Genomic DNA, 12,063 nt, shown 5'->3' with positions numbered 1-12,063 from the left:
ATCCAAACTCGACCACATCACAGGACTCACTGTGGTCCACCCAATTATATTGCCGGGTGGACAGGTGGAGTGGGGGGGATTTCAGAACTTTTCTATTGGTTGTCAGGTCAAGATGAAATTGAGCAGGCCACCTCTGGAATGCAAGTCGAGTGTGCTAACTCTTACACCACTGCAGGATCCCACGCAGTGCATAAACTCAAAATACAAATATGCAAAATGTAAAAAAAACAGTAAAAAGAGCCCCAGAAAAAAAGCACAGTGTGAGTAGTTAATATATACTTTTTTTTATTGAGTGATGGGAAAACATTCTACCGATAAACGGTATTTTGCTGCTGCTTAACTTTCCCATAAACACAAAAAACAAGGTTACACAATTAATACTGTATGCGTTCACACAGCGACTTTTACATGATATTAAACAAAAAATCTGTCATGTGATAGCGATGCAGCAAGCGACTTTACTACCTGATCCAAGCCATGCATCACAGAGAAACTATTTCAACCGCCTTGTGCTGGACAAGTTATCGTTACATCAGTTATCAGTACACCATTTACCTGGCCAATAACGTCAAAAATGTGTTAGAGCCAATACACATCACGGGACAATACAAGCCAAAGCAACATTCTAACCGATTGGCCATTTCAAAACTTCACCATCAATCTGTTCAAACACAGCTCAAAGCAAATAATATTTTCTACGTTCTGCACAATTATAAAACACTTGGCTAATATTATTACGTAAGCAATATACTTTCTAATACATACCAACGCCGGATTGAGTTTTTTTTCAATAGCACCATTTAATCAGTTCAGAAAAATTTCAGAGCAGTATTACAAGCGACGCAAATGAGAATTCATGCCAAAAGGAATGTTTTAAAACTTCAGCACATTTCTCAGCTGTCAAACTGCACAATTAAAGGTTTCTTGTTATAAACAATTTTCAATGAAACACTATACACACATATATTATATACATCCAGTATATTCACTTAACATAGCACATTTACACATCTGTAATTCTGACTATATAATTAAATTGTATTGTTAAAGCACGCACAACACTAACCATACTGTTGATGTTTCAAGTCTATAGGGACTTTAGTTATTAGCCTTTATTGTACAACAAGAGAGAAGTCCTGCAAATGAGTTCGTCTTTAACCTTTCTAATTTGCATGTGGCCACGTCAATGGCAAAGCAGCAGAAATCCACAAAACCAGCAAATGTATTGCAAAAAAAAAATGCGCACGTGTCTGCACATTTTAAGATTCCGTACGTCCTGTTTGTTTTACAACTGCACGTAAGTATAGCAACGTCAGCTTAACTGTTTTACTTTTTTTCTGCACTCAGAAAAAAAACACAATGCTCACATGAATTTTGTTCAAAAACATTGATGGACTGTGTGGATTTCCCATTTGATGTGGCTTTAGACAGGCACCCTGGTGTGGGTCATTCTCCAACTCCTCTGCCAGCCTACAGCATGCTGCTGTCCACCCCAAGCATTGTGTTTCTACGACCTATACCTTACGTTGCTCTCCGACGTGTTTTCGGGGGTTGTACCGCTTGTTTGGTTGGCAAGTCAACGTGTCGCTGCGAGTGTTTAGAGCTTCTTCGCGAGACTGAATTCAGTTCCCGAACGAGCTCCTTTGCACGTGAAAGTGAAGTTCTCAGCACGTGCAGCGAAACGTCGGACATCGTGCCAAAACGTGGTACAGCCCGACAACACATCCAACAGCTATACAAGTACCACGAAAAGGAGTATGCAGTATACCTTTTGTTATCTACTTCGTATCAAGTGATTCAAAGTTGAATTCCCACATTAGTCTTGCGACGATAAAGACTACATCATTAAGATGTCCTTAGTAATTAAAACAAAATATTTAACTTATCACGTGGCCTATGGGTACTCAAATAAAAAATTATATTTCATTGTAGGTTTCGATTTAAAGCTTTCGTGACTGCAGGGATTCATATTCTTGGTTCTTTCGGTAAAGTCACGTAGAAGGGAAAAAATAAAACATTAAAAAATTCTCACGACGTTTCGGCCACAACGCTACTTGCGTTGTGGCCGAAACGTCGTGAGAATTCTATGTTAAATTTTTATTATTTTCATTATAGGTGTTTTTTTTAGTTTTACATGATAAAATAAAAACACGTTTCATCAAGCTTTGGGTCATATATATTAATCATTTATCCCAATGTGATTTATGAAAAAAGATGAATAACAATGTTACGAATATTGACGTAACATTCCTTTAAAACAATGTATTTTAATTATAAAAAAGCATGTACGTTGCTAAACGGGATGGCATTATATAAAGCCCAATGCTTAGAAAAAGATATACACAAAGGAATGAAATAATTAAGAGGGCTTTGGTGTTGAATTCTTGCTCCCTGCTCGAGGAAAACAGTTAAATTAGACTCTCAGCGCAACGGAATCTGACCCAATAAGGTTATTTTTTTTAACCTAATCCTGAATTGTGGTTATATCGTGTTTATCAACAGTAACCACGACTTTCATATTTTGGTATGATAAATCAGTTTCACCGTGTCCCATTATGAATGAAAATATATGCTCATATATGCTAAAAACATATAAAACCTGTTTGAGATATAGTAAATATTTGCTTTGTATGTTTAACCATGCACCGTCAATATATTTTGCATGTACAGCTATGTGTAAAATATTTGAGTGATTTACTGTTTCCATTAAACATGTACATATATATTCATTATAAGAAACATATTTTCTTTTACACATTGGATCGGCCTTGTAGGCGAGGATATTTTTTTCTATGGACCACAGCACATGTAATCCAAAATCATCATAACCCTATTTCCCAATGTATTCCTTGTGCTCTGTACAGTAAACTGCAGACAACGTGGATGCACTTTCCAGCATCTCGTATTTAATTGTAACACATCAGCACACTTTGATTTGGAAAATTATAGGTAACCCCAATCAGGACATCAAGGAAAAGAAGCGAATAGATAGGTCACCCATAAGGATAAAGTGCTTTAGAAATGCAGCTGTGCCACTGGAATAACTGATGTGACTACCATCATATCGGTAAGACAAAGATATGGTACAGTGTAAGTACTGTTTAATAATATTGCTGAATGAAATCTACCCTAAGTAATTATATTAGTTTACTGTGTGAAGCAGGTCTTATGCATTACGAAATGAAGTTTATAATTTTCCAAACAATGTCGGCAAAAAGAAAAGCGAACAAAATTCATGATAAAATGAAATGTTACTTATACAGTGTATGAGGTAGATTCATCATGTTAAGGTAAAAAATAGTTTTTTTCTTAAATGCACGCATACACCTTAAATCTTTACAACTAAGTATTTTATTTCACTGCTGTAAATTCTAATTAAAATGTCTCGTAACTAAATTGTAATCCTGAGAAGGCCTGCTCAAAGAGTAGTCAGGGTCAGACCCCATGAATCGGGCCCTGTTAGTGACCCCGTGGGGCCCTGGGTCTGGCAAGACAGCACAATGAAGGGCTGGCGAGTGCTAATTCAAATCAATAATCTTTGTCATCGCATCAGCATTTTTTTTACAGGTGTGAAATAAAAGAGTGATACATGGCTTAACGTGATGCAGATGGAGAAGGGTAGAATATCAAACATTTCTCAGAGGCGACTGTCATCTGAATAGCATTTTGAACAATGGTTCTGTTGTGAAAGGTTAACAATATATTGGTCCATAACACAGAGTTTTTGGGGTTAGATCGCGTAAATATATAAACGTGGCGTTAAACCCGCCACCATCCGACAGCCAATTAGTAAGGTTTGTCACGTAAACAGAACGTGCCAATTCGTTACTAGTACAGCACACTGGTATGTTGGAGAGCAAAGCCACATTTACAATCTGAGTACAACGTTTCGCCAGTAATTACAACTAGCTTCATCAGGCAACAAGTCTTAATACTAGTTTCATCAAGCGACCTGATGAAGCTAGCTGTAATTACATGCGAAACGTTGTACTCAGATTGTAAATGCGGCTTTGCTCTCCAACATACCGGTGTGCTGTACTAGTAACGAAGTGGCACGTTCTGTTTACGTGACAAACCTTACTAATTGGCTGTGTCGGGTGGTGGCGGGTTTAACGACACATTTATATATTTACACGACCTAACCCAAAAAAACCCGTATCATGGATGACATTGGTCGCGAAAGCCTACGTGTTAAAATAATATATTGGGTCATAGGGTAAATTCATGCTTTTACGTAACCGTGTTTTCAAAGGAGATCAATAAGGATGGTTCTGTAGTTTGAACTCTCCCAAGTTTCACACACACACACATTGAGCCTATGCTCTGATTCAGTATAAATGCTTCACTGCCTCCATACCTGTAGCCGGTTTTTTTTTAAAACACCTGCAGGGAATTTCCCCTTGGTTGTCATTTAGCAGAATACAAGAGGGGGGAACATACTCGAGTGAATTATGCAACCAGTTCCCAAAAACAGGGAGACGGAACATGTATCATTCCTTCACCCCTTTAGCCATGCAACCTTTCTCACCTTGAAGTGTGCAACACATGCCATTTTACTGAAATGTTTCTGAGCAGTTGTGCAAGACTGAAAAAAAACACCATCAATTGATCAAAATGCCACTTTCTTTTTTTACGTCTTGCGAAAATGTCACTTCTGAACGCATTATTACATCAGGAGTATTTTATTATATATAAACTTAAGTTTATCATCAGGGTAGCTGGATAACCATTGGAGGTATGAAATTGCAAAGTGCAACTTCGTGTCAGGGTGAAAAAGTGCATACACATTGGGAAAAAGAACGTCCGATGTTCTGACACGGTTTGAGCATGGTGAAAACCGACAACCTATTTTATATTTATACAGCGCCTTAACCCAAGGTGCTTTACATAGTTCAAAACGTGGTAACAAAATAGAGCGATTTAGATGGCAGGAGCGTACGAGGGCCGAGGAATGAGTGACCGTGGCAACGGAGGGCACGTGGGGCAGGGGAGGGACCGAAAGGAGTGGAGGGAAGAGGAAGGGAATGGGCAATGGAGAAGAGATAATGTGCACAACACATTGTCAAGTAACGGTGAACGTGCAATGAAGCGTGTGTAAATGGTTTGTTGTGTGGAACTGTAGCCCAGGAAGATGTTGTAAATGAACAAGCTTTATAAATAGTGAACAGTCACGTCTAACATATTAGTCCTTACATATTAAATGGTTTGGCTTTTAAGTCCATAACCTTTACGGTTTTCAGGCCATCTGTGTTGGCTATAAAATAATGTATTTCCTTATGCCTATAAGAATGTAATATTTCTGCTCATAAGGCTTTAGGAATACAATCGGTAAATTGTACAAATGCGTCGGTAATTTAGCACCATTGGTCTATGGGTATAATTTTCCTTTTTGCGTGAGCACTTCTGGAAGAATGAACCACACTAATACTCACATGAGTCACAATTGTTTTCTACCACGTGTATATCCCACTATTCACCAGTATCTAAAGTAGAAAGTTATACTCGTAATGTAAACAACTACCTAACACAGTTGAAATACACTCATAAAAACAGAAACGCAACTGCAGTACTGCATTGGGTTTAAAAAGGGCGATTGACACCCCCAATTCCCCAATATAACAATTCAGACACGACCTCAGTTTCCATTTACATTATGTGCACTTGGAATTGATTTCGGTCTGGCCCTGGTTACACAGGGTTTATTTTCCCCTAAAATGATTCTCATTTTATGTTCACACCAGCTGTTGTCTTGCCTCAAAGACCCACCGAGCCCAAAGGTTCCTACTCAAGAGTGTGAGTAAGCACTCGGACTAGCCTTACATCACTTTTCCACGACCAAGGGGAAGCGTGTTGGCCCAATTTTGCGAGAAAAGTTTACTGTCTTGTCGGCCCGAGTTCCCACAGCAGCCCTCACATGCCGACCCAACCCAAGTACTTCTCTTCCACCGTACAACCCATGCCGCAACAGGGCTGTGCCGAGCCGGCCCGGTACAGCTGGAAGGTGCCAGGTTTTTGTCCACTGCAGAAGCAGAGCCATACTGCCTGACGTCACATGCAATGCATGTACGTCATAAAGCATAAAACTTGAAAGTGCATTAACTCGTGAAACATAAGACGAACACGATTAGCCTCACATTTGGCCTTGCTTGGCCTCAAGCCAACTTCAGATATCGGTGCGAGGCCAGTGGTTCGGCTATGTAATTAGCCAGTGGAAAAAACATCCATACCTAGATGGTCCCTGCGCTGGCGTGACTTAGATGTGCCAGTGGAAAAGGGGTACAAGTGAGTCTGCGATGTGGGCCTGGAAGATCGCTTCCACAAGGAAGCCGCGCACTGTTAAGTGGGCCAACCTTGGAAGCAGTCGTGACATCGCAGGGTTAACGCAGAAAGATGACGCACGGTCAGTGACATCTCTTTTCAGAGTGCAACTTTACAAGCCGCGCCATTCTTCAGAATGGCTTAACATTTTACAACAAAATTTTATTTTAATTTGTACACAATACCTTGTTAAACGGGAACTTTATTTAAGACAGCAGTTAACAGTGGTCGTGGAAACATAGCAGGCTCTTGCAAACTTAAGTTTTTGCCTCAAACTCAATATTCAACCTTCACACCAGCAATCCCCTGTCCACTCTTAAGCACCTGATTTTGAACACCAACATTGAGCACCATTGAGCACCATTGGTTTAATGTACTGGTGTAATTGGTAACAGGGGGGTGGAGTGGGGAGTTGTAGGTGGGAAATAACAAAAAAAACCACCAAAGGTAGTCTTAGTTTATGTCTGTGGTTTCTTTGAGCACTCTGTCCTGTATCACAGAGCACTTCTGCTAAGCCTTTCACATGTCTGGTGTAATGACTGCACAATACAAACAGATAGAAAGCAAAGTACTAACTTGGTGTTGTTCTATGTACTTTTGAAGAAAGTTTTAGCACCATTGGATTGTATAATGCTCTAAAATCTAACTGTTTTACATGATGTTATTGCTTTAGCAGATATACTGTGCTTGTGTGTGCTTGTGTGAGTGTGTGCAGTTTTCCACTTGATCACTTATCATTTCATATGGAATATTTTATAAGACCAACTTTGTAAACGTAACATCAAATGAAAATATATTTTAAATACACCGTAATAAAGATTTTAGAAAAATGTTTGTACAAGCATAAGGTGTGTTTTGTATTCACGATAACATTTAAAACAAAAATAATGCTGAAGTATTGCATTGTAAAAGTAAATATTAAAAGGCACTGCTAACACCACAACCATACTCCAATGCACACGACACTGGCACCTTTGGAGTTAAACCAACCGCACCACAAGACATTTAACCAATGTCTGCTGTGGCTTCGTGATGGGTTGATTTTACGGTTTTAGGTTGGCATGCATTCCCATCAGGCTTGCTAGGATTTTTTTTAAATGAGTCACACTATGTGCTTTTCCAGGAGAAAATGTAGCTTCTCTTTAAAAGTATAGTTATTTTTTATTAAGATTTTGGTCTCATAGTAAATCAACATTTTAAAACAAATTTTTTGTTGTTTTAATTTGAAGTCATTTCTAGCAAGCCTGCACAAAACCAAATGTCCTGGTTGCTGCAGCAGCATTTGATAGTTTGCAAAATAACTAGGGAATACTTCAAACGATGAAGGTTTATTGAGCCTTTACTATTTGCTTTTTTAAATTATCGGTGAAATGTGATTCCCTACATTTTGCTAACACTAAAACAAGAGATGTTAATGCGGCTGAACTGACGATAATCCCCTACATTGGGCAAGTAACGATTTACCTACTACAAACTAGCGAACTGTCACAATTCAGGGGTCATGATTCTGGAATTGATTTCAATATTACTTTGCTAACACATTTTATTCACTGCCTCATTTGTACTGTGTAAAGTGTACTCTATTGTAAATATTCTCTTGTTGGTTAAGTTTTCTTCATTTGATCTGTCTTATTTGTATTATCTCATTCATGATGACTCAGTCTAATTTTCTATCTTGCGTGTATCCTCTCAAATGTACCTTTTTTGTCCGTCTAATTTGTTTTTATTATCCATCAGCACCATCTCGTTTGTTTTGTCCATCTTGTTTCTACGGTCTGTCTCATTATTACCATTAGCCCAAATGCAACATTGCAATATAATTTGCTCATAACGTGCATAAATTAAAAAAAAATACCCGATGCACGTATCGCTAGTGATTTTAATTGGTGAATCATCGATGCATCGTTACATGCCCACTATCTGGTGTGGCGCCCAAAACGTGTGTGAAATGGCAGTGGCAGATTTAACTTTGGTTCACAACACTTCATCACTCCCAATGGAGATTAAACCCACCATGCTGGTGGTTGGTGGACAGATAATAACATTTGGAGCATACCATATTTCTTTCATGGGTTTATCGAGATTCACGTTGATTTTAAAGTCTATTTTGTTTAACCAGATGAGAACTGAAGTGACCAGGATGGTCTCATTGCAAGTGTGACCTGGGGCATTAGTCTGCCAGTAGCGGTCGATGATTGCTATGTATAATCACAAATAAGTAATTTGTGATGCATTATGTTGCACCATTGCTAGATCTGCCTTTTTAAGGAAAAATATAAATGTGTTACAGATTGATAAATGGGTTTTAATGCTTGAGAGTGCACGTCAGACATTATAAAGTAGACATATATGAAGTGTAAGAACCCATATCTGCCTAAAAATAACGGATCATATTTATATCGTGTGAACCTACTAAGTAGTGCTCAACACAAGGTTTTCATCTTCAGAGCAATGTATGCAATTTTCTCTGAGCATAAAGTGTGATATGTATGTATGTTGAACTTCTTTTGCACCATACATAGCCAACCGTGCTAATAGGTGCAGATATCTTCATTACATATACTGTATATGTGAAATGAAAAGACTGTGCTTTTTGTGTATTTTATTCATTTAAACTCAGTGTAATCATATTTTACTGGAAACCCTTAATAGAGTTAAATAATTGTTGTAAAAAACATGTTATATATATTTTTTATAATTTCTTATAACATTCACTAAAGTGCACTGTGAAATAAATATAACTATGCTTATTCTGCTTAAGCGAGACAAAAAATATAATTTATATATACTGTATGTTTTATAAAATAGCATTGTTAATAAAATTAACTCTTCATATTTTTTTTATCTAACCTTTTTCAGGAAAAAAATAAAGCAATCATCACCTGGCCTGAGATAGTAATGAGGCCCTGCATGGTCTAGTGTGAGGCACAGGTGATGAGACCTATGCAGCACATTCTAATTCATGACACCACGCAATTGAAATCAGTATTTTGCACCAACATTTAAATCCTGCACAAACACATTTTTACCAAGTAAAATTCAGTTAGCAGCACACTTAATTTAATAACAATATCGACGTCTAGAAAAGGCGTTTCTTTTAAAAAACAATGGGAAGAAGGAAGAAGTGGAAAACGTTGAGAATCTTGTTGACTCAGAGAACCGTGATGACAGTGCTTCATTGACAAAAGAAGTGTGTAAGAGACTACGGCAGAGATGATAAAAAAAAGATCAGATCAAAATCGGACAATTCCAAATTGGTTCGGATTAAGCTTGCCTAGCACATACCTCAACCATGAACATATTCCTGCTTATTGCAATAAAAATTTCAAACGTCAAAAAAATCATAACAAAATATCATCAAACGAAATGCGCAGACAACTGCGGACACCGCGACGGATCAGACAGTCGTCTCGTACTCGTACATCTCGTACGAGAGCGTGACGTCACGGTACTGGATGGCGGTGGCAGTAGGAGTGAGGAACTCTAGGACGTAGATGTTACCCCGCAGGCGCCGGTCGATGAAGTGCGCGTCCCACGCCGGGTATTTCTTGCGCGGGATGTCCACCCTGATCACGGGCCCCTCCGGGCGGTACTGCATGGCAGGCGAGGGTGGAATGGGCGACATCCGCACTTCAAAAACGGGCGTGTAGCCATCCGCTTCGCTCAGCTCCCTGCTGCCCCGTAGCGCGGCATCAGACAGCGACACTGGGGGCCGTGGCACCAGGTGTGGCGGGCTGGGCGGCTGAGGGATGGTCATGCCATTCAGTGCGGCCGAGCAACAAGAGCCAGGCATCCCCTGAAAGCGTCGGCCGCCCGGGTGAAGGAAGCCATAGTAAACCAGCATTATGGCCATCCCCAGCGAGAAACTGATCACACTGAAACAGAGGAGAGGCAGAGCGTAGGCGTCAGTTGCCAAGGGGTCTCTGTTGAAATACCACAGTAGCATCATGGCCGAGTTTTCTGTCAACACGATAAGGTAAAACGCAAACATTCTCCGATGGGTCTTTCCCTCCTTGACGTTGAACCAGCAGAAGATGTAGATTACACCCATGAGCATGTCGACCAGAATCTCCTCCCACTTGGACATGCAAAAGTCGGTCTCCACCGTGATGATCCAGAATGTCATGATGCACCAGTGCACCACCAGGAAAATGACAAAGTACAGCTGAAAGATGGAGGCGAACAGAGCAAAGGAGAGGACGCGGGAAAAGATGGTGAAGGCCCTCCAGGACATCTGCAGCAAGGCGCCTCTGTAGCTCATGCGGTGCTTATCATCTCGCGAGTCCCGCAGCGCCTTTTGGTAGGAGGCCAGCACCATGGTGAGCGACAGCAAAGAGGCAGCTGATGACACACCTGAGTGTACAAATAAACATCAGAGATTACCAAGAGGACGTCAATATAATGAAGGTTTGCGTAAGCGACGCTAAGTAGCAGCGGTGGAATGGGCCATTGCTCAGAGTTGGCAGGTTAGTAGTTTTAAAACAGGATACATAATTCTATATTTGAAGCTTTCGTGACTGCAAGGATCCATACTCTTTGGTTCTATTCGGTAAAGTCACGTAGGTAAAAAATAAAACAAAAATCACGACGTTTCGGCCACAACACAAGTGGCCTTCATCAGGTGAAGGGACCAAACTGTCCAGAGGACAGCGTTGGAGTGAAGAAAGCCAAGCGCAGGTCGCCTCCTTTAAGCTGTGAGGGGGTAAACAGAAAACGCTTTGACAAAGGAATTCGCATAAAATGTACTACTGTGAAAGCTTGGAATTAGCATAAAATGACATTACACCACCGTGAGAGTTTGGGATGCCACTACTTGAATAAATATACTGTACCATTGAAAATTAGTTTAATGTTTGGTTCGATTTAGAACATCTTTGCAATGGTTGCTTAATTTGAAACCATCTTCTCGGTTGAAATTGTGTCTGTGTTTGTAAATCTGAATTGCCTCGTGGACAAATCTCTGATAAAAACCCGTGGGTTTGCAGAGGACCTTGGTATCGGAGAAAACTATATCGTGATCTTCCACAGCGTTGTAACAGTGATCAGCCACGGCAGAAGAATTCGTTCTGCCGTGTTTCAAATCCGACCTGTGCTCGCGAATTCGGTCAGAGACATGTCGTTTCGTCTCCCCGATATAGCAGTCACCACAGGTGCAGATCAATTTGTAAACCCCGGGGTACTGTAAGTCAGGAATGACATCCTTCACGGAAGGGATCAGGTCATGGATTTTGTTTACTGTATTGAACCGGACCAGGATCTTGTGTTTGTTTAGAATTTTGGAGATCTTTTTAGTAACGCCTGCTATATATGGTAGTGTGATGGTTTTGATCGGAGTATCATGTGGTTGTTTCTGTATGGAGGGAGAAACAGCTTGGCGGATCGTACGGTCAGAGTATCCATTCCTTTTGAGGGCCAGATGTACATGTTTTAATTCGGACCAACACCACCTGACCAGTGAATTAAAACATGTACATCTGGCCCTCAAAAGGAATGGATACTCTGGCCGTACGATCCGCCAAGCTGTTTCTCCCTCCATACAGAAACAACCACTTGATACTCCGATCAAAACCATCACACTACCATATATAGCAGGCGTTACTAAAAAGGTCTCCAAAATTCTAAACAAACACAAGATGCTGGTCCGGTTCAATACAGTACACAAAATCCGTGACCTGATCCCTTCCATGAAGGATGTCATTCCTGACTTACAGTACCCTGGGGTTTACAAATTGATCTGCACCTGTG

At 40.2% G+C, this 12,063-nt stretch overlaps 1 protein-coding gene across 1 annotated transcript in view; it reads right to left on the bottom strand.

Moving 5' to 3' along the window:
• Positions 1-268: 268 nt before the first annotated feature.
• LOC116941598 (XK-related protein 6-like) overlaps positions 269-12,063 on the bottom strand; it is a 31,506-nt gene continuing 19,711 nt past the window's right edge. The window contains exon 4 of the mRNA XM_032952800.2: positions 269-10,671. Coding sequence (XP_032808691.2) covers positions 9,716-10,671 — 956 coding nt within the window. The 3' untranslated portion in view covers positions 269-9,715. The remainder of the gene's footprint in view (positions 10,672-12,063) is intronic.

This window comes from Petromyzon marinus, chromosome 12, assembly GCF_048934315.1.
Source record: "Petromyzon marinus isolate PM22_M1 ecotype Great Lakes invasive population chromosome 12, UKy_Petmar_22M1.pri1.0, whole genome shotgun sequence".
NCBI classification, from domain to species: domain Eukaryota; kingdom Metazoa; phylum Chordata; class Hyperoartia; order Petromyzontiformes; family Petromyzontidae; genus Petromyzon; species Petromyzon marinus.
Note: the sequence above shows the minus strand (reverse complement) of the source record. Positions and strands in the feature narration are given on the sequence as shown.